Consider the following 24672-nt stretch of genomic DNA (forward strand, 5'->3'; position numbering starts at 1 on the left):
AATACTAATGAGAAGTAGTTTTTATGTTGATGCATATTCATCAAAATAAATATTATGATAATTGAAATTTCAGCAGGGCTATAGCAGCAAATGTAAGGATGTAGAGGCATATCTCACTAGGGGTAAGATAGATACCGCCTACAGGAAAATTAAAGAGACCTTTGGAGATAAGAGAACGACTTGTATGAATATCAAGAGCTCAGATGGAAACCCAGTTCTAAGCAAAGAAGGGAAAGCAGAAAGGTGGAAGGAGTATATAGAGGGTCTATACAAGGGCGATGTACTTGAGGATAATATTATGGAAATGGAAGAGGATGTAGATGAAGATGAAATGGGAGATATGATACTGCGTGAAGAGTTTGACAGAGCACAGAAAGACCTGAGTCGAAACAAGGCCCCCGGAGTAGACAACATTCCATTGGAACTACTGACGGCCGTGGGAGAGCCAGTCCTGACAAAACTCTACCATCTGGTGAGCAAGATGTATGAAACAGGCGAAATACCCTCAGATTTTAAGAAGAATATAATAATTCCAATCCCAAAGAAAGCAGGTGTTGACAGATGTGAAAATTATCGAACTATCAGCTTAATAAGTCACAGCTGCAAAATACTAACACGAATTCTGTACAGACGAATGGAAAAAGTAGTAGAAGCCAACCTCGGGGAAGATCAGTTTGGATTCCGTAGAAACACTGGAACACGTGAGGCAATACTGACCTTACGACTTATCTTAGAAGAAAGATTAAGGAAAGGCAAACCTACGTTTCTAGCATTTGTAGACTTAGAGAAAGCTTTTGACAATGTTGACTGGAATTCTCTCTTTCAAATTCTAAAGGTGGCAGGGGTAAAATACAGGGAGCGAAAGGCTATTTACAATTTGTACAGAAACCAGATGGCAGTTATAAGAGTCGAGGGACATGAAAGGGAAGCAGTGGTCGGGAAGGGAGTAAGACAAGGTTGTAGCCTCTCCCCGATGTTGTTCAATCTGTATATTGAGCAAGCAGTAAAGGAAACAAAAGAAAAATTAGGAGTAGGTATTAAAATTCATGGAGAAGAAATAAAAACTTTGAGGTTCGCCGATGACATTGTAATTCTGTCAGAGACAGCAAAGGACTTGGAAGAGCAGTTGAATGGAATGGACAGTGTCTTGAAAGGAGGATATAAGATGAACATCAACAAAAGCAAAACAAGGATAATGGAATGTAGTCTAATTAAGTCGGGCGATGCTGAGGGAATTAGATTAGGAAATGAGGCACTTAAAGTAGTAAAGGAGTTTTGCTATTTGGGGAGCAAAATAACTGATGATGGTCGAAGTAGAGAGGATATAAAATGTAGGCTGGCAATGGCAAGGAAAGCATTTCTGAAGAAGAGAAATTTGTTAACATCCAGTATTGATTTAAGTGTCAGGAAGTCGTTTCTGAAAGTATTCGTATGGAGTGTAGCCATGTATGGAAGTGAAACATGGACGATAAATAGTTTGGACAAGAAGAGAATAGAAGCTTTCGAAATGTGGTGCTATAGAAGAATGCTGAAGATTAGATGGGTAGATCACATAACTAATGAGGAAGTATTGAATAGGATTGGGGAGAAGAGAAGTTTGTGGCACAACTTGACCAGAAGAAGGGATCGGTTGGTAGGACATGTTCTGAGGCATCAAGGGATCACCAATTTAGTATTGGAGGGCAGCGTGGAGGGTAAAAATCGTAGAGGGAGACCAAGAGATGAATACACTAAGCAGATTCAGAAGGATGTAGGTTGCAGTAGGTACTGGGAGATGAAAAAGCTTGCACAGGATAGAGTAGCATGGAGAGCTGCATCAAACCAGTCTCAGGACTGAAGACCACAACAACAACAACATAGCAGCAGCAGCAACAACAACAACAACAACGCCTCTGCAGACACACAGTTTATCACCAATCTTTCATGTTGTGGTGGACAGCATTTCCAGAATCAGGTGTTCTGAGTTTGTGGTTAATCGTAGCCTGTTCGTGGCCATCTGTGCAGATATATAGCTTTTTAGTTATTATACTCAAACATAATTATGAAGCCTAATTGCAACAAATCTGGTACATCACATGGCTGCCTCCAAATGGGGTTTTAATTTTGACTGACTGGCTACTTCTACATCCTCTTCTAATGTTCTGAAAAGAGGGGTATCACACCCAAAAAAACTACCCTCATCCCTAACAGTCGTATTCTAGCTCCCACCCAACCTAGATCAACAACTGTGTCAATAAACACCATCTGGATCTACCCTCCAGCACCACTACCTCATAACTGTGTATGTGGCAAATATTACTACAGCAAATATTCCATGCTTGAAGATGCAATAGACTACTTACTCAATCCCATACATCACAACCTTGGTTTCAACCATCCCCCCCTCCCCCAGTCATATTCCACCATTTTCTCTTCTTTTATGAGACTGTACACTCTCACACCACTCATCATTCACCTGTGATTTGTGGTTGAGTGGTTACTTTTTCTCAACTTTCATAGCTGTGCTGCAGAGAGACAATTTATCATTCAACTGTGATAAATGGAATAGTTCTTCCAGAGCAATGATGAGACTTTCACCACACTTCGTTCTGGACACTGGCGTGACAGCCAAGTGCAGCATGGACGAGGTGTGTGATATCAGTGCATTTGATTGGGAGGTGGAACATTCCATTTCACAATGATTAACAAAGTACAAAGGGCAGTAAACTAGGTACGGAAGCAGTAGTGTCACATCGAGGAGACATTCGAAGCATTGAGCTCTGGCTAGTAGTAAGTAGACGAACTGTGGCCCAAGTTCAAAGATATCTACCTTGCAGCACAGGTCATGAGGAGTTATTAACACCCTTTGTAAAGAAATTTTAAATGAAATAGGGACTAATGCACAACAGGTGTAAAACAAGACTCAGGGTTTAGACAGACACTGAATGAAATATATTAGGCTGGTAAAACGGCAATGCATAAAGCCTTCAATGACTACCTTAGCAAAATCTTACTGAAAGAAATTCTGTTAATATGCGGAGGCTATTGGTAACACCAAGGTTAGCATTCAGGCACTCATGGATGACACCAGAACTGAAACATGCGGGCTGGGCTAGCACTTGGATGGGTGACCATCCGGCCAGCCTAGCGCTGTTGGGAAGCAGGGTGCACTCAGCCCTTGTGAGGCAAACTGAGGAGCTACTCAATTGAGAAGTAGCGGCTCCAGTCTTGTAAACTGTCATACAGCTGGGAGAGTGGTGTGCTGACCACACGCCCCTCCAAATCCACATCCCATGATGCCTGTGGGCAGAGGATCAAATGACAGCTGCTCGGTACCACTGGGCCCTCATGGCCTGTTTGGATAGAGTTTAGTTTAGTTTTAATTTGGATAGAGTTTAGTTTAGTTTTAATGTCTTCTAAGTTGAAGTAATTGTGGGTGAGGATATAGTTGGTCATGGTGATTAGGAAGGAGGTTGTATGTTTGAAATCCATTGGGCATTCGGAAAGGTAGTGTTCAATAGCAGTAAGGCCATGGGCATTAGGAATGTTACTGTAAAGGGAAGTGACAGTGATGAGCAGGGCACCACATGGTAAAGAAACAGGAACTGTGAGGAGTTGGTGGAGGAAATGGTTGCTATCTTTTATGTAGGAGGATCAGTTGCAGGTGACAGGCTGAAGGTCTGGTCTACAGGAGCAGAGATTCTCTCAGTGGTGGCCAAGTAGCTGGCCACTGTGGGGTGTCATGTGTTGTTGGGTATACGGGCTTTTGGAAGCATGCTGAAGAGAAGGAGTGTGGGGAATGGTAGGGGTGAGGAGAGAGATGGGCTCTGGGGGGAGGTATTGGGATGGGCCTAAGGATCTGAGGAGAGACTGGAGATCCTGCTGGATTTCTGGAATGGGGTCACTGAGGCAGGGGTTGTAGGTGGATGATCTGACAACTGGTGGAATACTTCTGCCAGGTAATCTTTGCAGTTCAAAGTAACAGTGGTGGAGACTCTGTCAGCACAAAGGATTGTAAGCTCGGGATCAGGTTTTAGGTGGTGGTTTGCAGATCCTTCTGTGGGTGTATGGTTAGTTTGCATGTTGAGTGATTTGGGGCAGTCGGGGTGGATCATGGTAGGATGGAGGAGTGGACTGAGTCAGGCAAAACATTGCTCTTTGGTTGAGTCTGAAGGGTAGGGTAGGTGGCAAAAAAGTATTTTTAGTTCAGTGACCGGCAGAAGGAGAAAAGGTCTTTAAAAAGTCCTCCATGATTGAATTTGGAAGCGGCGCAAAAGTTGAGCCCTATGGAAAGAACTAATATCTCTTTGGGGCTAAGGCTTTTGGTGGAAATGTTCATGACTATGTTTCAGGTCAGTTTAGGTTCTGGATTCCATGTGGTGGTGGGAGGGAGTTTTGGAGGATGAAGTAAATGTAGTATGTCTGTGAGGCAGGGGGACATAGGAGAGGTTTGGAGGTTGCTGTGGAGGTAGTGGACAGTGGTTGTCCGAGGCAGGACCTGGAACTGAACAGGGTGGAGAGTTTTTTTAGGGATAAGGGATCCAATTGTGACCTACCCCCTTCCCACTGCTCCCTAATTACACCTGTTAACTTTCCAGAATTTCTTAACCTCTAACCTTGCCTCACCATCATTCCCCAAATCCCTCAACATCCAAACTAACCTCACATCCATAGAAAGAACCGCAATCCACCACCCAAAAACTGATACCAATCCTATGTGCTGATGTAGGCTCCACCACTGTTGTTCTGAACCAAGAGGATTACTTCGCTCCCAACCCTTGCCTCATGGCACATATCCCTGTAACAGACTTTAGGTTCAAGACCTGTCCCAAACATCCTCCCACCACCACCTCCTCCTCCAATCTGGTCACAAGCACCACCTATCCCATCAAGGCCTGGGCTACCTGTGAAACCAGTCATGTGATCTACAAGCTAAGCTGCAACCACTGTGCTGCCTTCTACTTGGGCATCACAACCAACAAGCTGTCTGTACACATGAATTGCCTCCAATGAACTGTGTTAAAGAAACAGCTGGATCACCCCATTGATGAGAATGTCGCCCAACACGACGTTCTTCATTTCAATGGCTGCTTCACAATCTGTGCCATCTTAATCCTGGAATCCCTCCCTTGAACAGCTTTTCAGAACTGCACACATGTGAACTCTCCCTGCAATATATGCTACATTTCCATAACCCTCTTGGCCTCAACCTTCATTAGTCATTGTCCTTACTCATCTAGCTCCATCCCTGTTCCCATTCCAGCACTACCACTACGCAGCCCTCTATGCCATCAACGTGCCCACAATAGTTTAATTCTCTCCTCTTTTCCACCACCCCCCTCCGGCCCTCTGTCTGACCTTTTGACTGCATGTAGCTCCCCTTCCCTCTCTCCATCTCATCCCTGCATGCTCCCACAAGCAGCACTTTATCATCCCCAACTCCTACCATGGTATCCCTCCCCCTCCCCACCCCAGCATCCTCCCTACCCCCACCACCCAGTGGGCTTCTCACATCATGTGCTGCTGCCCACATTCTGGCCTCAGCAGCCAGAGACTGTGGTCATGTGTATGCGAGGTGTGTTAGAGAGAGAGAGAGAGAGAGAGAGAGAGAGAGAGAGAGAGAGAGAGAGAGTGTGTGTGTGTGTGTGTGTGTGTGTGTGTGTGTGTGTGGTCTATTTCCAACGAAGGCCTTGCTGGCCAAAATCTCACTTTCGACAGTCTTTTAGTTGTGCCTATCTGTGACTCAGCATTTCCGCTAATGGTTCTTTCAGAATAATAATAGAAATTGACAAAAGGACATAGCATCAGTCAAGAGGCAAGTCACAAGACATCTATATATCGTTCTCATATAAAATGAGTCCAGTTTTTGAGTGATAGGTAGCTTGCACATTGAGAAACTTGTGGCCTGAACCATAATTGGGCACGGTTGTCTTCAAACACAAAGTTGAAGGCCTGAGGTACAGAAATTGTGACTAGACTGAGTATTTCTTATTAGAAAGGACACAGCATTTTATCTCGGACAGAGACTCATTGAGAGACGTAGGAATTACTTCAGGTGTGTCCCAAGGAAGTGTGCTGGGGGCCTTGCCATTCATGTTGTATATTAATGACCTTGGAGACAAAATTAACAGTAACCTCACATTTTTGCACGTGAAGGTGTTATCTGGAATGAAGTACTGTCTGGGAAAAAGCTGCACAAATATGGAGTTTGCTGGTCTCCCATCGGGCGCCTCCCCAGGTGGCGGATAGGGGAATGCTCATCAGATATGGTGGGTACCGGGGAAATAAAATACCCGGGGTGGACCAAAACTAGCAACTGCTGCCTTGTAGTATGATATTGGCTTATCAAAGGCTAAAGGAAGAAAACCTTGAGTAAAAATTACCTGGTCCTCCAGGTTGGGGGTTGTGCAGTGGGCCAGCTCCTCACTCACATAAAAACATAAAAATGCTAAAAAACCTAATAATATGCCTCGGAAAAATTGGAACTTTGGACGACGAACTGGCAATGAGAAACGGAAAATTATGTTTGGATGCTGGAATGTGCAAGGTATTTCCACTAAAATAAATTTACTCCCCGCAGAACTTGACATGTTCAACATGGATGTTGTCGTACTCTCTGAAACAAAGAAGAAAGGCCAAGGAGAAGAAGAACTGGATAATTATGTACATATCTGGAGTGGGGTATCAAAAGCAGTAAGAGCCAAAGCAGGAGTCTCCATTATGATAAAAAAATCATGGAAAGAAAGAATCACAAATTGGACATTCATCAATCAACGTATAATAACTGTTGAAATGACATTATTTGCTAGGGAAGTTGTGATTATTGGCGTATATGCACCCACGAACGACACAAAAGATAAGGAGAAAGATACATTTTGGGACACCCTCAGGGAGACTATTGAAAAAATCCCAAGAAGAAAGGAACTGATTATCATGGGAGATCTGAATGGAAGGGTAGGAATAAGAGAATCTTGTAGAATAGTAGGAAAACATGGAGAGGACGAATATAATGACAATGGAGAACGATTGATTGAAATTTGTGAACAATTTGATCTAAAAATTACCAACACATTTTTCAAACATAAGGACATTCATAAATATACTTGGCAACAGAACACCAAAGAACTTCGTTCTATAATAGATTATATTATCATTAGGCAAACAAGTAGTTTCAAGGCAGTAGACGTCAGATCTTATAGAGGAGCCCAGTGTGGATCAGACCACTATCTAGTTAAAATGAAGTCTTTCTGGCCATGGAAGAATGCAAGGAGTGATACAAGTAACATAAATAAAACGAACCAGACTGAGAAAGATGAAAATTTACCTTTTAATATTGACAGCCTACAAGACGAAAGTATCAGAACACTCTTTGCGGCCAGGATGGAAAGGAAACTGGTTGAATCATTTGAAGGAAGTACAGAGGAAATATATGACTATATAAAAGCTAATGTGAAAATCATAGCAACAGAGGTGTTGGGTAAAAAAGATAGCAACCACAACCGTGCAGCAGAGTGGTGGTCAGAGGAACTAGAGGTCCTCATTAGAGAAAAACGAAATGCGTTCCTTCAGTGGTTGAATGATAAATCAGAAGAAACAAGGTCAATATACAAGGAAAAGAAGAATGAAGTGACGAAAAAAATAAGGATGGCAAAAAATGAAGCATGGGAAAGAACATGTGCCAAGGTGAATAGCAAATTAGGATTTGGGAGAGCAAAAGAAGCATGGTCAGTATTGAAAGGGCTTCGACAGGATACAAAAAGCAAAACTAATCTCCAACTGATAACACAAAAGGAATGGGAAGAGTATTTCCAAAAATTATTAAATGAGGACAGAGAAGAATATCTAGAAGAAGGAACAGGGGAAGATGAAGGACATGAAGATGATGAGATCCATATTTTAGAAAGTGAAGTACTTCAGGCGTTGAGAACAGGAAAGAATGGTAAATCACCGGGACCAGGCAATATCAATCTGGAGTGTCTGAAATATGGTGGTGACAAAATTGTGAAACTGATAACACAGCTCTTCAACAAAATGATACATGGAGATTCAATGCCCAACGAAATGAAGCTAGGTTACATTAATACAATATTTAAGAAAGGTGATCACAAAATTTGTTCAAACTATCGAGGAATTTGTGTTACAAACACATTAATGAGAATTTTTGCGAAAGTAATTAAAAACAAACTGGAAAAAAATTTTAGAACCCAAGAAGAACAATGTGGATTCACGGCTGGGAGATCATGTGTAGACCATATTTTCACATTACGACAGATTTTGGAGAAACATAGGGAAAAATCAAAAAGTATAGGATTAATTTTCATAGATCTAGAAAAAGCGTATGATACCGTTCCAAGAAAATTACTTTGGAGAGCACTACATATGGCAAACATAAACCCTTCCTTGATTAAAATAATACAACAGATGTATAAAGATAACATTTGCCAAGTGAAAGTTGGTAATAAACTTTCACAGAAATTTAGAACAAGCAAAGGCCTTTTACAGGGCTGTCCCATGTCACCATCATTATTTAAAATCTATATAGATATTAGCCTTAGAACATGGTCTCGTAAATGTAATAGTATGGGATTAGAAATAAGAGATGGAGTTTACCTACATCATTTATTATTTGCTGATGATCAAGTAGTCGTAGCACAAGATGGGGAGGATGCTAACTATATGTGCAATCAACTAGCAGTAGCATACAAAACTTGGGGTTTGAACATTAATTACCAAAAAACAGAATACTTGACTAATGATTCAGATGAGCTATACATTGAAGGAAAGAAAATCAAAAAGATAAACACTTTCTGTTATTTGGGATCCATTTTAGAAATCGAGGGAAAATCAGAGTCAGAAATCAATAAAAGAATTAGTAGCGGACGGAGGGTCATTGGGATGCTTAACTCAGTCTTATGGAGCAGGAATGTAATGAGCAGAACAAAAAAATTAATATACAAATCCATATTAGAGAATGTGGTTCTGTATGGAACGGAGACCTGGACAATTAACATGAAGCACATTAAAAAATTACAAGCTCTAGAGATGGACTTTTGGAGAAGATCGGCAAGAATCTCCAGGAAAGAAAAGATAAGGAACACCGAAGTAATAAGGAGAATGGAAATAAAAGAAAGAATATATGACGTAATGGATAGGAAGAAATTACAGTGGTACGGGCATGTACGACGAATGGAGGAAGCCAGAATACCAAAATTGATACTGGAGTGGGAACCGGAGGGGAGAAGAAGAAGAGGACGACCTGTGACCACCTGGCTCCAAAATGTACAGCACACAATGAGGAGAATGGGCGCAGAGGAAGAGGACACGCAAGATCGAAACACATGGAGAAATATTTTGAGAGTATAGTTTAAGAACGTTTATTGTTTGTATTGTCATTTCCAGGTAAATTATTATGTTGGAGATAAGCCTCTGTAATGAGGAAAAGCTCAAAATAATAATAATAAAAAATTTTCAAAAAGATTTTGATAATGTCTCAAAGTGACATAAAGATGGGAAACTTGATTTAAATGTTCAGAATGGTTGTAAATCTTTGTAGCTGTGTCAGGCAAGACCCAGAGCCTGAAAGATGGCTAAAGCCAGTTTAGTTGAAGATTTTACAAAGGATCTAAAAGTGTTGAGAAAGGGTAGGTTAAATTCAGTAGGTGGTGGCGTGTTTGTTGCTGTTACACAAGTAGTTTATCTTGCAGTGAAATTGAAATAAGATAGATGTTGGGGTGTTAATATGGATAGAGATTATTCTCAACAATCAGAATAAATTAATAATTGATTCCTTTTCAACCTCTTGACCTGGATAATATTGTTATGAACAGATCAAGGAAAATTTGAATCCCATTTCGAATAGGAACCCAACTCTCACAATTATGGTAGGTGGAGCTATTAATCTACCCTCGGTTTTTGGCAAAAATACGTTTGAAATCAGTGGTAGACAAAACACTGTCTTACAGCTGTGTGACTGGGTTCATGTGTTCCTGTCAGAAAGGTCACGATTCACAGTCATTAATGGAAAGTTACCCAGTGAAACAGAAGTGATATCTTGTGTTCAACAAGGAGATTTTAAGGGCCATTTGCTACATTGCAAAGTGATTTAGACAAATTATCTATTACGTTACATTAGATTCAGTTTTCATTCCACAGATGCAAAACACGGTAACTGATCCAAAACTGAAAAGTGTGTGTCCTCCATGACTGCTATAAACAATCCATTAAAAATTCTGAACACTGGAAAATCCAGGATGGAATGTAACCATATTATGAAAAGAAAAGTTGCTACTCACCATATAGCAGAGATGCTGAGTCGCAGATAGGCACAATGAAGAGACTGTCACAAATAAGCTTTCAGCCAACAAGGCCTTTGTCAAAAATAGATACACGTGCGCATGCGCTCGCTCACACACACACACACACACACACACACACACACACACACACACACACACACACACACACAAATGCAACTCACACACACATGAACTGCAGCCTCTGGCAGCTGAAGCCACACTTGGTTACATAATGAATCACACAGATTTAAAGGTTGTTGATTCAACTAAAATACCTAGGGTTATTATTCTGAAAAACTTAAAACTGGAATCATCGCAAAGAAAATGTTGTGGGGAGGGCAAATCAAAGACTATTTTATTGGTAGAACACTTGGAAGATGATACTAAAGACATTCTCTACAATATGTTTGTCCTCTTCCAGAGTACTGACGCATGGTATGGAATCCTTACGAGGCAGGATTGACAAAGGTCATTGACAAGTTTTAAGAAGGGCAGCACATTTTGTATTATCATGAAGTAGAGTAAAGATTTTCGTGGATACGATATGCAAATTGGAGTGGCATCATTTGAAAAAAGGCTTTTTCATTGCTTCAAGATCTTTTCACAAAATTTAAATCACGAATTTTCTCCTCAGTGCAAAAATCTTTTGTTGTCTCCCACTTACATAGTGATAAATGACCACTGTAATAAAATAAGAAAAAATAGAGCTTGCACAGAAAGATTTAGGTGTTCATTTTTCCCACATACTATTGGAGAGTGGAACAATTGTGAAATTTGCCAATGAAAAATCATTAAACAGCTTTATGTTAAAAAATTAAAAAAGAAAATGTATGGCTCTTTGCTGATTTTTCTTTGGTAAATGTCTAAGTGACTGATGTCCCATTCCATGATGGATTGACAGTAGTTGAGAAATAGTTTGAACATAGGTCTACGAATGCTCTACCAAACGCTGAAGAGTGAATTGCAGGTAGTCACATACATGTAGATATAGAATGTAAAATTGTGCAGACACACACTTACCTGTACCCAAGACCCAAGCTGTTTCTCAAGAGCCAGTCGTATGGCTTGTGTTTCCTCTTCCACTACCTGTCTCGATACAGGAACCGATTCACTTTCTTTTATCGTGGTATTGAAAGTAGTCTCCGCACCTCGTTTCACACCAACTGTTTCTACACGCTCCCCTTCAACTTCTACATTAGTTTCTCCGTCTCCACCAGTGTCCATATTTTCTCCAGCAAGGTCAGACTTGTCTTTCGCACCAGGAACATTCTCAGCTGGAATACGCTGCTGTGGACTCTTCTCATTAGCTGGTGGTTGATCTACAAACATGTAAATAGTAAAACAGTGATCTGAACAATGAGCACAACAGCATACTAAATGAAACTTCCTGGCAGATTAAAACTGTGTGCTGGACCAAGACTCTAAATTCGGGACCTTTGCCTTTTGCGGACAAGTGCTCCACTCACTGAGCTACCCGAACACAGCTCACAACCCGCCCTCACAGCTTTGCTTCCACCAGTACCTCATCTCCTACCTTCCAAATTTCACAGAAACTCTCCTGTGTAACTTCTAGGACTAGCACTCCTGGAAGAAAGGATGTTATAGAGACATGGTTTAGCCACTGCCTGGGGGTGTTTCCAGAACGAAAGTTTTACTCTGCACTGATGTGAAACTTCCTCCCTTAATATGCCAAGAGGTTTGATATCAGCACACATTCTGCTGTGGAGTGTAAATTTCATTCTCAAAGAATACTAAATGTTTTATAAATGAAAAGAAAATTGTGATTTTCAAAAATGTTGTCAAAACATGCTTAAAGTTATGAAGGGACGAGTGTGCAATTTTGGGTACGGAAATGAAGCATAATATGCAAAAAAGACAATTTAAAGTATGGTCCGGGACAGCTTCCAGAAATGACAAGAAAAAGTATTAAAAGAACTGTAGAGAAAATACTACCAGTACTAGATAATACAAAGAAAAAACACTAGGTGTCATGCTCAAGAGGATTGTATGCCAAAGGCGATGACAGAAAAACTTTTTGAGCAGAGACCAACACAAAAAGAGATATCAGAGGGACAGAAAGGAAAATAAGTAGTATAAATGAAGGTGTTTGTCTATAGGCACTGAACATCTATGAATTTATTGAAAGAAATAACATTTCTTGCATATGTTATTGGTTATTATAACTAATATATTTCATTCCATTTCAGTTCCAATAGACTTGGAAATCAGTTTAATGGCAGACAGCATTTCTTCTGTTGCAACATTATAATCAAATGTTTATCTTGTCCAATTAACAGACAAAATGAAAACAGAAAACTGTAATGTAAAGTAGATATATTTTTTATGTCAATGCTTTTCAGCTACATACAAGTTACTTCCACAGGTAAAGCAGAGGGTTCTGTGAGCATAACTGAGGATTTTGCTAATTTGTATGTGAAAGGACTGTGTGCAAAACAATAGCTTATGTGCTTCCGTATTTGGTTCTAGTCTTCATTCTGCCACATCTATGAAGACAAGTATGGTTAAGTTCTTGTGGAAATTTGCAATATGTTTAAAGACTCACACAAAAATAATATTTTTAAAGTTATGCAAAACTGTGGCACTGCTGACACACATATTCAGATATAAGCAACAAATCTCAGAGTTTTGAAAGTGACAAATTCCATCTCCTTAACTTGACATTAATAAAAGACACAGAAGATATAAAGTAGTGGTAACGGGTGGAATGTTTTCAGAGCTGTCAGAACCAAAAGCCAAAGATGGTCACCAAATGCACATGAATAAGGTTGAATAACAAAGAAAAGGGTGATACAGGACATTCTACATTAATTTGATAGTATTCGTAGAAATTTCCACCTGTGCTTAGTACATAATGATGACAATAACAAGAGAGAGAACACTTTTATTGACATTTTGAAATAATTTTTATTTGTTTATGAACTGATAGACTACTTGGTCATCATCAGATGAGAGTAGACTGGTGTAAGAAGTTCTATAAACAAAATATTATTCTAAGTTTTGATATTATATCCACTGTTGAATGGTATACGGCGTATATTGTTACCACTATAAAAAGCACTAGTTTGAAGAATGAGATTTTCACTCTGCAGCAGAGTGTGCACTGATATGAAACTTCCTGGCAGATTAAAACTGTGTGCCAGACCAAGACTCGAACTCTGAGAGCTTCTGTAAAAGTCGTGCTTCGGTAGCTCAGATGGTAGAGCACTTGCCCGCGAAAGGCAAAGGTCCCGAGTTCGAGTCTCGGTCCAGCACACAGTTTTAATCTGCCAGGAAGTTTCAGCACTAGTTTGTTTTAGTCAGAAAACAGCAGGAACAGAGTTCTATGTCTTTTTCTTTTTGGGTATATTGTTATCAATCAGGCCAGACTTGTAGCCACTGCTACAGGCGATCTATTTAATTGCTTGTCATCCAGTATGAAAATCAGGGTCCAGAAATGGTAGAGACGAGGCAAATGCATCGTGTAAGGTGAATCGTGATATACCGTGAAGTGGAGAGTAGGGGATTTGAGCCCTATTATTTCAAGAGTTGAAATAATTTACTTAATGGCGTAAGTGAATCAGCCAAAAAACATACCAAATAACCTACACCTCCAAAATTTTGGTGTTGAGAGGATCTTTCTTTTAAGAATAATTACTAAAAGTTTGCAAAGAAAATTTAGGGCTGTCTGGTACAGAAACTTACAGCGAGGCAACCTGACAGTCTTGATTATTTGGGATAACGTGGGGAAGGAGGTGCATAAATAATCGAGATATTTTCAAACATGTATGCGGGAGGATATACAGTGGATGAGTAATGGCAACAGCATCAGCACCCAGTGTCTGGCCATTCTCAGTGGGCGTGGCTCGGTGTAGTCGTCTTCCACTGCTGGTTCAGCTTAGCGTCTGCGCTGCCAACTTCGTGATGGTGATTTTTTTCTTTTTTTCTTTTTTTCTTTTTCTTTTAATGTATGAACAATCCATACACGAATAATGGGGAGCACACTGTAACTCTGCCTTACAACATGTCTGGACAGCAAATATTAGATTGTATTATTCATCACTATTAACATTACGTGAACATAAAAAATTATATCTTTATGAAGTTGCAGGTAGGTATGCTTCTGAAGGTGGTAATGCAATCAAAAGATAGTTCATAGCATAGTTGTGACATTTTGTTGAGTTTTTGATGCCAAACTTAAGATTAAATTTTGATTTATTGTTGATATGAAATAGTGTTTATTGGTTAGCAAGTAAAAGGTAACACAAAATGATGACATAACACGGTGTACTGAAACATCTTCCTTATGTACCTAATCAACTTATTATTAAATCTCGGGGCAGTAGGATTCGTGTGAAAGAGTAACCAACTAAACGGTCCAGTCACATTAATGTGACCACCTGTTAAAAGCCCGAATAACCACCTTTTAAAGTGTCGATGTGCAGAAAGTGTGTCAATGAGGTTCTAGAAGGTAATGACAGGGACGTGGAGCCGTGCCAGCTCCATTGCCTTGCCCTGCTGTGCTAGGTTTCTCGGTCGAGGATCCGTGGCGCGAACTGTCCATTTGAGGTGGTCCCACAGATTCTCGACTGGATTTAAATCGGCAGGGGCTCGGGTAGCCAGGGGAGTACGCTAAATGCATCCTGATGCTCTTCTAACCACACAGGTACACAGCGAGTTGTGTGACATGTTGCATCATTCTACAGGTAGATGCTACTGTGCTGAGGAAAAAACAAACTGTGGTAGAACTGGAAATGAATCTCGAGATAGAGCCGTACTCGTGTTGATACACTGTGCCCTACATAATGATGAGATCACTCAGGGAATGCCACGGAAACACTCCCCAGATGGTAAAGCTGCCTACACCAGCCTGAACCCTTCTGACCCTCGTTGCAGGGCAGTATGTACCAATGGACGTCTGTTCACTGGAGCATAAAATGTGATTCATCTGAAAAGGGCACCGGTTGCCATACAGTGGATGTCCAGTTGTGGTAATGGCACGCAAATTCCAGCTTCCGGCGCCGATGGACTGCAGTCGGCATAGCAGCTCGAATCGAGTGCCTGCTGCGGAGGCCTTCACTGACCGGTCATTGAGGAGACACTGTCGGTAGGCCCTTGGTTCCTCTGGGTGGCCAGTCATACGTCTGTTCGTGTGGAAATATCTCCACAGCTGTCGCCCACCCCTGTCATCAATGGCCCGTGGTCCACTACAATTGCCTTGGGGCCAGTTTTGGATAGTGCCATTTTTCCAGGCACGGTACACTTGAACCACAGCTGCACGTGAACAGTTTACAAACTTATTTATTTCGGAAATGTTTCTTTCCTTGGCTTGAAAGCCAAGGATTATACTCTTTTGGACATCAGATAAATCACTCCACTTTTCGCATTTTGACAAAGACTGCACGGTTTACAGGAACATTCCCGTCCTTCAACAGATGCCCAAGTTGAAAATTGGTGACGTGATTGAGGAGTAAAACGGTGAAGGAACAACCGCAGCTAAACCGAGACCAGGCAGACCTCACGTTCTGACAGACAGGGACCGTCGAGCACTGCAGAGGACGGTTGCAGAAAATCACATGAAAATCAGCAGAAGGAATCAAAGTGCTACCAGCAGACCGTCTAGCCAATGACTGTGTGTAGGGAGTTAGAAAGAATGGGGTATAATGGTCAACCAGCTCCCGATAAACCACATGTGTGTCTATTCGATGCCAGGTGACACTTCAAGAGATGTAAAGGAAGATGCCACTGGGAGTAGATGAGTGACAATGAATGATTTGGAGTGATGGATCACAACACGTTCTGTGACAATCCAATGGAAGGGTTTGAATTTGGTGAATGTCTGGAGAATGTCACCTGCCATCCATCACGTGTAGTGACAACAGTAAAGAATGGAGGATGTAGTGTTACGTTATGGGGGAGTTTTTCACAGTTAGGGTGTGGTGCCTTTACTGTGCTAAAGGGAACACAAGATGAAACAGATATAAACACACTTTACGGCAATGTGTACTGCATACAGCAGAGGATAAGTCCAGAAATGATGAATGTTTCTATCGGCACAATACGTCCTGCCTTAAAGTAGCATCTGCGAAGCGACGGTTTGTGGATGACAATATTTCTGAAATGGATTGACCCGTCCGGAGCTCTGACCTGAACCGACACAGCACTTACGGGACGAGTTACAGCATCAAGTTCTCTCCAGACCCCAGCATAGAAATCACTAACTTATCTGATTTCTGCTCTTGAGGAAGAACGGGCTACCATTCCTCCACAGACAATCAGACAACTCACTTAAAGTTGTCCCCAGCAGAATTCAAGCTGTAATAAAGCTGAAGGGAGGATACACCCTTTATTAATAGATGTCCGGATATTTTTGATCAAATAGTGTATGACTCTACATCACTCTCTGCAAGACACCTTATCGTGTGTGACAGAAACTACTTTGTTTAAAGTGCAGCAAATCATGCAAGTGCATAACAACTGTTGATGGATACTGAACTTTGAATCTTCATTCTTAATTTTAATCTCTGTCAATTTCTCACATTTGTATCACATTGTTCAACTATAGAAGAATGGGAGCACCCATCACTACATAATATTGATAGGCTTTCACACACATCACCACCCACTGAATTTCGTGCTGTACGAGTGCATAAGTTGTTGCATATTCCACTGATATAGATCATGAACGAACATTATACGTGCACATTATGCAAGGCTGTTACAGAATAAACACTACACAAGACGTTTGGTATAAGGTTTGGACCTCAGTGAACTGTGGGCAGTATTCTGGCATGAAGAAGAATAACTGACCAACTACAACATTTGCAGAGAACTCCTGACATGAGGGTTTTTTTTTCATGTAAAATACTTTAAGTTACCTAGGAAGATATATAAAATGTATTACAACTGAATCTATTTTATGAATTCTTTCTCATGATAATTTCATAGGCATTTATGTTCTTACCTTCTATCATTTCTATATCATCATCATTCAGTTCTTCACCCTTTTCTTCTTCCAAATTTGGAACAGGCTGTTTTTCTGCTTGCTCCTAGGACATAAAAGAAATAAAGAATTCTGCACATGTTTAAAGGTATCCTGGAATAAATTGAAATGATACTTGAAGCATGAAGAAAGGAGGGGGGAAAAAAAACTTCAATCTATTCAAAATATTAATGATGGGAGCATCAACTTAACAGCTGCCAATCCAGTAGAAACTGGAACTTGGCTCAAAACACACAATTTTAAAAATACACTTGAACCTTAAGCTACCACAAGTTTCTAACTTTCCTTCAGATTCATAATAAAGAGAAAAAGAAGGTATACACTGACCAGCCAGAACATTATGACCACCCATTTATTAGCTGGTATGTCCACCTTCGGCACAGATAACAGTGGTGATGCAGCGTGGCACGGAAGCAATCGGGCCTTGGTAGGTTGCTGGACAGCGTTGGCACCACATCTGCACACACAAGTCACCTAATTCCCGTATATCCCAGGGAAGGGGGCAGAGAGCTTTGACGCTACATTCAATCACGACCCGGATGTGTTTGATCGGGTTCAGATCTGGTGAGTTGGAGAGCCAGCACATAAATTGGAACTTCCCACTCCATCACACTCCTGGACTTGTGACACGGCACCTTATCTTTCTAAAAAATGCCGCTGCCATCGGGAAACACGATTGTCGTGAAGGAGTGTACGTGTTCTGCAACCGGTGTACGATACTCCTTGGCTGTCACGATGCCTTGCACGAGCTCCACTGAACCCACGGGTGCCCACGTGAATGTTCCCCAGGGCATCACACAGCCACTGCCAACTTGTCTCTGTCCTGCAGTACAAAGGTTAAGGAGCTGTTCCCCTGGAAAATGACAGATTTGTGTCCTCCCAGTGGCTTTTTGAAGAAGGTATCGGGACTCGTAAGACCGCGCAATGCTCTGCAACTGCACCAATGTCCAGTGCTGACGGTCACGTGCCCACTTCAGTCGTACCTGACGACGTCACAGTGTTAACATCGGCACGTGCGTCGGCTGTGGAGGCCCATCGTTAGAAGTGTTCAGTACACTGTGTGCTCAGACACACTTGTACTCTGTCCAGCATTAAAGCCTGATGTCAGTTCTGTCAGAGTTCACCCCCCGTCCTCTTTTACCAGTCTGCCAAGCCTACAATGTCCGATATCTTAACGAGGGGTGGCTTATCGACACCACGACGTCTGGACATGGTTTCACCTCGGTTTTTCCACCTGTCGAAGACACTCGCCACAGCACTCCTTGAACGTCTGACAAATTGTGCAGTTTCCAAAATGCTCACGCAGAGCCTCTGGTCCATTACAATCTCCCCTCAGTCAAACTCAGATAAATTGCGCCCCTTCCCCAGTTTACACACAATCAGCTCGCTCACTGATACTACACGCACCATACGTGTGTCATTCCTCGCCTACTGATGCTGCTATCTCCTGGGTGCGTTTATATCAATAGTAGACTGGGAGTGATCCTAATGCCCTGGCTGGCCAGTGCACATTCACTGGTGAAGAAGGGAAGGAATGACTGCTCTAAAATCCAGATTACACAATTCGTGAGATCAGCTTCCACTGAAAGGGTATGACATAACCAAGTCGTTCCCTCAGATGTTATCGACAGTAGCTAAACACCTTCTGATATTTTCCAGACTGGTTTGCTGAGAAAAGCCAGTCTCCTTACTACAGCTGACAAACTCTATGACTATTCTTATCCTTGTGAGCAATGCCACAGTTCAAGCATTTCTATGCACCATTCCAGTATTACAGATTCCAGTACTCATCACTGGCAAGACATTTTCTTAGGAAGCCAATGGAAGCATATACAATACCAACCAACCTGTAGCTTTTATAACTTTTATATTAACATTACCTTTGTCCAGAATGAATCAATGGCCACAGGAAATAGTCTATACTAGTAACATCCAATACCCTGTCAGCGCATACAGTGGAAACTTAACAGGATGGAGTCTGACAGTTATTTCACAGTTCAGCACCTGAGTCTTCCATCTCAGCACAAGTGTTTACAAATTCTGGAGTCAGTAAATGGTGATCCCCTCTCAAGGGGGCATATTGAACACCTATGAAAAGGTATTTAAAAAAAAAAATTCATTGCATATGTTATTAGTTTTGGAAATATAGATGTGCCAAATTGGATGATTCTTTTTGATACACCCTGTGTATCAAGTAACTGCAGGCAAGCTGAGCCATGCCCCAAGCTGTGCTACTGCACCGCACACAAATTTTTAATGCCACTCGTGTTCCTCTTTAATATATGGTCATAATAAAATCTTACATTGCATTAACAGTTGTTCTCATTTTTCTTCTTAGGAGTCAATTAGACAGACTACTGCAGCTCCACTGGCATACTTACGCGCACCCTACTCGATCTGTCTTGCTCTCTGTAGTGTGAAAGATATACTCCCACAACAATACCCAGTTAACTACAACTGTTAACGAAGGAATGATACATATCTTCAGGAGGCAAAATGTGTAGTACTGCTGACAGACACATGAAATGAAACGATTGTACGTCATCATTGACCTGGAGACTCCATCTGAGGTTGTTCAACCACCTGTAGCAAGTCTGTTTATTCGACATCACTCAGGCGACTTGTGCATCGATAATGATGAAATGATGATGAGGACAACACAACACCGAGTCTCTGAGTGGATAAAATCCCTGACCCACTCGCGAATTGAACCCAGGTCCCCCTGCTCGGTAGTCGGCCTCACGAGCACTCGGCTACGGCAGTGGATGACAGACATGTATAAAAGTGATAAACTACCTAGATTTCGTGACTAATAGTTTGTTCCTTGAAGAGCAGACGGGGATAGGTTGGGGGAGGTTAAAAAAGGAGGAACGGGTCACTTAGGCCCGATGGTGAGACAGACGTACACCTGAAGCGAGTACTCGCCAACAACTCTGTCTCGTAGTTTACTGTTTTTCTTGATCAATTTTTCCTTTAATACAATCAACATATTTCCAATTTGACATAAAGTGAGTGCATCTATTTTGTGGTAACCTGTGTTCACACCCTAGGTGCCTAGCAAAATAGTGAAATTTACTGCACTGTTACATGTGCAAGTGCCACACATCAATCAGCTGCAGGCAGGTGGTACCTATCTTAATTTTCATTATCATTTTCATTCCCGAATTTACATTACTGCATTTATGCACTTTGTCCTTAACATTTACTGCTCGTGACTGAACACCTGACCTGCAGCTGTTATTGGCTTTAAACCTGTAATTAAAATACTGATTTACACATCCCATTTTTACCACTGCTGCCTCAGCACCCTACACTCACTGTTACAAAGAAAATTGTGCTAGCAATCTGAAGCAAATGTTTAGATACTGTCTATGATTCTGCACACGAGAACATAAAATGCTGCGCACACAAGAGCAACATTACCCTCTGCCACTGCTGATCACAAAGTTATTTCACTTGAGTTTTATAACTGTTTCTATTTCAGTGGCTATTAACTACATATTCCCCTAGGTCACAAAAACTGTTGCCAGTGGGGATTCTTTTATTTTGAACAGATGAATCAGGGACTATTAAAGCTGGCTACTACTGTCAGAAATTTAAAATAATCATAATCATCTTTCTTCTTCTTCTACTACTATTACAGTTTCCAGCTCCTGGCTGGTCTGTTCAGAACATGAGCTTCTCCAATCTTTCTCTGGAACCCCAACAGGTTTCTCTCACCATTTGTCCCAGCCTTCTCTTCCCTCCATCACACACTCCTTCACTCTGACGATTTGTATGTCTCTTGGTCTTCCCTTCTAAATCTACATCTATATACATATTCTGCAAGCCACAGCATGGTGTGTGTTGGAGGGTACCTATGCCACTAATTGCCATTTCCTTTCCTGTTCCACTCACAGACAGAGTGACGGAAAAACAACTATATGTATGTCTCTGTATGAGCCCTAGTTTTTCATATCTTATCTTTATGGTTGTTACACAAAATGTACATTGGCAACAGAAGAATCATTCTGCAGTCAGCTTCAAATGCTGGTTCTCCAAATTTTCTGAATAGCATTCCTCAAAAAGAATGTCCCTCCGGGATTTCCATTTCAGTTCCCAAGCATCTTCGTAATACTTGAGTGTTGTTCGATCCTACCAGTAGAAAATCTAGCAGCCCGCCTCTGAACTGGTTCAATGTCTTCCTTTAATCTGACTTGGTGAGGATCTCAAAAACCTCAAGCAGTGCTTGGATATGTCACACTAGCAGCCTGTATGTTGTCTGCTTTTACATATATGAATCACACTTACCCCAAATTCTCCCAGTAAACCAAAGTCGATCATTTGCCTTGCCTACCACAATCCTCACAAGCTCATTCCATTTCAGATTGCTTTGCAATGTTATTCCCAGGTAACATTGCCACAGTATGGTGTGTTGTGGAGGGTATCCTGTGCCACTACTAGCCATTTCCTTTCCTGTTCCACCCATAAACAGAGTGAGAGAAAAACAACTATCTGAAATAGACAACATACACACACACATTCACACAAACAGCTCACACACATTATGGCTGCCAGAGACAGTTGTCCTGTGTGTGCGAACTGCATTTGAGTGAATGTGGGTGTATGTTGTCTATTTCAGGAAAAGGCCTTTTGGCCGAAAGCTCACGTGTTTATTAGTCTTTTTGTTGTGGCTGTCTGTGACTCAGTATCTCCGTGATTAGTGAGTAGCAGTCTATCCTTGTCATTATACTGCCATTATCTCATCTCTGATTTTCTGTCCCAGACAGGACGAGTAGGAAAGATCGATTGTTGGCGACTGCACCAGACGAGGCTTGAAAACTGAGAGCTTAAAAGTGTAAGACAGGGTAACATGCAAGACAGAGATTACTGTAAAACATCGTGTACGAGTTAATAAGAGTGAAAAGCTAAGTGCATTGTACATTACGGCAGTGGGACGGAGAGGGTGAAAAATAGGCAGGTAAGAAATTGAAAGATGTAGAAAACTAAAATGGAATGAATAAAGGAGCAGTAACTATCCCTCCCACCTCTGTTACGTACAATGAACTTAGCTTTTCACTATTATTAACTCATACATGAGTTTTAGCAGTAATCTGTGTCTTGCATATTACCCTGTCTTCCACTTTTAAGCTCTCACGTTTTCAGATCTTGTTCGGTGCAGTCCCCAACAATCAGTCTTTCCTTCTCATCCCATCTGGTAAGTCTCCGCTGACCTGCAGTTCTAGGTGACTTTTACGAAATCTACCCCTTTTCCTAGACCTCTACAGTCCTTTCCCTTCATCCCTCTTCCTTTCTCTTCAACCCTTCTGCCTGAAGGAGCAGCCACTGGCTTCAAAAGCTTGCCTAATTACAACCTTCTTTTACGTGTGTGTTCTGCCGCCACTTGGTGAGTAGATTTTTTGTCTACCCCAATTACTTTTTGTAACACTAAATTACATTTTTCTAAATTCAGAGCTAGCTGCCATTTGTCAGACCACCTAGAAATTTTGTCCAAGTCATCTCATATCCTCCTACTGTCACTCAACTTCGACACCTTCCCACACAACACAGCATTTACAGCAAACAACCGCAGACTACTGCTCACCCTACCCTCCAGATCATTTATGTATATAGAAAATAATAGCAGTCCAATCACATTTTTCTGGGCCACTGTTGGTGATATCTTTGTCTCTGATGAACACTCGTCATCGAGCATAACATACTGAGTTCTATTACTTAAAAAGTCTTTGAGCCACTCACATATCTGGCAAACCTACTCCGTATGACTACTTTGTCATTTCGTGGGCCTGACTTAGTATCCTGCTAGCTCCTACACTTTTAACAAGCACATACCATCTTAATCTTGTATTTTCTAGACACACTTGTATGCGTTTCTCTTTCACTATTTCTCTCACTGTCTGTCAAAATTAATTAATTAATTAATTAATTAATTAATTAATTAATATAAAGAGAGAATGCTGTTAATGGCAACTATTTAAACAGATCAACATTTTCCATTATTAATGCAGCAACTGGTCCTGGGTTCACAATTTCTGAAAAATAAAACTCAATGTCATTTTGATACGAACCTCTGTGGCCGCATCTATAGTGTGTGCATCAAATGCTTCTTTGGAATCACGTATGTGTTGGTAGAGATCAGCACTGCGGCCTAAATCCGCCCCTTCTTCTGTCTCATCCTCTGACTTGGACTCTTGTTCCTTATTTGTAACATCCACAGTCTTCAGCCGTTTTACTGTTGGTTCTTTCACATCACCTACAGAGAAATTGCATTTACAAAGAAAATCATTTAGAATCTATACTACGTATTCGGTCTCCTTTAAGATTTCATATAACACTAGTATGCAATAAATTAATTAGAATAACAACACATTTGACAGCACTCAGCATTTTGGTAAAAATTGTCACAAGAAACTAAGCAATCTTCAACCAATGCCTTAACTACATGGCAAATGATTATCTTTCACCATTACATTGTTTAAAACCATGTAAAACATAACATATACAGGGTGAGTCACCTAATGTTACCGTTTGATATATTTCGTAAACCACATCAAATACTGAAGAACTGATTCCACAGACTGAACGTGAGGAGAGGGGCTAGTGTAATTGTTTAATACAAACCATACAAAAATGCACGGAAGTATGTTTTTTAACACAAACGTAGTTTTTTTTAAATGGAACCACGTTAGTTTTGTGAGCACATCCGAACATATAAACAAATACATAATCAGTGCCGTTTGTTGCATTGTAAAATGTTAATTACATCCGGAGATATTGTAACCTAAAGTTGATGCTTGAGTACACGGGACATTGCGAGAGTCGGTGGACTGAGTCAAAGTAGTGTCATGCGCATACTGCATCGTCACCCGTTTCACGTGTCGCTACATCAGCAATTACATGGTGATGACTTTAATCATCGAGTGCAATTCTGTCAATGGGCATTAACAGAGAATGCGTTGCAGTTCTACCTGTTTACCGATGAAGCGGGTTTCACAAACCACGGGGCAGTGAACCTACGGAACATGCATTACTGGTCCATGAACAATCCTCGCTGGCTCAGACAGGTAGAGCGACAGCGACCGTGGACTGTAAATGTATGGTGTGGAATCATTGGCAATCACCTCACTGGTCCTCACTTCATTGCAGGGGCCCAAACAGCTGCAACATACATCGCGTTTCTACAGAATGATCTGCCAACGTTGCTCGAAAATGTCCCACTGCAAACGCGTCGACGTATGTGGTATCAGCATAATGGTGCACCTGCACATTCCGCAATTAACACTAGGCTGACCCTTGACAGGATGTTCGACGTGCGTTTCATAGGATGTAGAGGACGCATAAATTGGCCAGTCTGTTCTCCTGATCTTACACCTCTGGACTTCTTTCTGTGGGGTACGT

General features: G+C 41.3%; 1 protein-coding gene across 1 annotated transcript in view; it reads right to left on the reverse strand.

The window, feature by feature from the left end:
* The window catches only part of LOC124544805 (midasin-like), a 291545-nt gene that overhangs the window by 15570 nt on the left and 251303 nt on the right, over nucleotides 1–24672 (reverse strand). Inside the window, exons 34-36 of the mRNA XM_047123490.1 lie at nucleotides 23343–23527; nucleotides 17236–17320; nucleotides 11295–11593 (exon numbers count right to left, since the gene is read on the reverse strand). Coding sequence (XP_046979446.1) covers nucleotides 11295–11593; nucleotides 17236–17320; nucleotides 23343–23527 — 569 coding nt within the window. The remainder of the gene's footprint in view (nucleotides 1–11294; nucleotides 11594–17235; nucleotides 17321–23342; nucleotides 23528–24672) is intronic.

This window comes from Schistocerca americana, chromosome 8 (genome assembly GCF_021461395.2).
Source record: "Schistocerca americana isolate TAMUIC-IGC-003095 chromosome 8, iqSchAmer2.1, whole genome shotgun sequence".
Classification (NCBI taxonomy): Eukaryota; Metazoa; Arthropoda; class Insecta; order Orthoptera; family Acrididae; genus Schistocerca; species Schistocerca americana.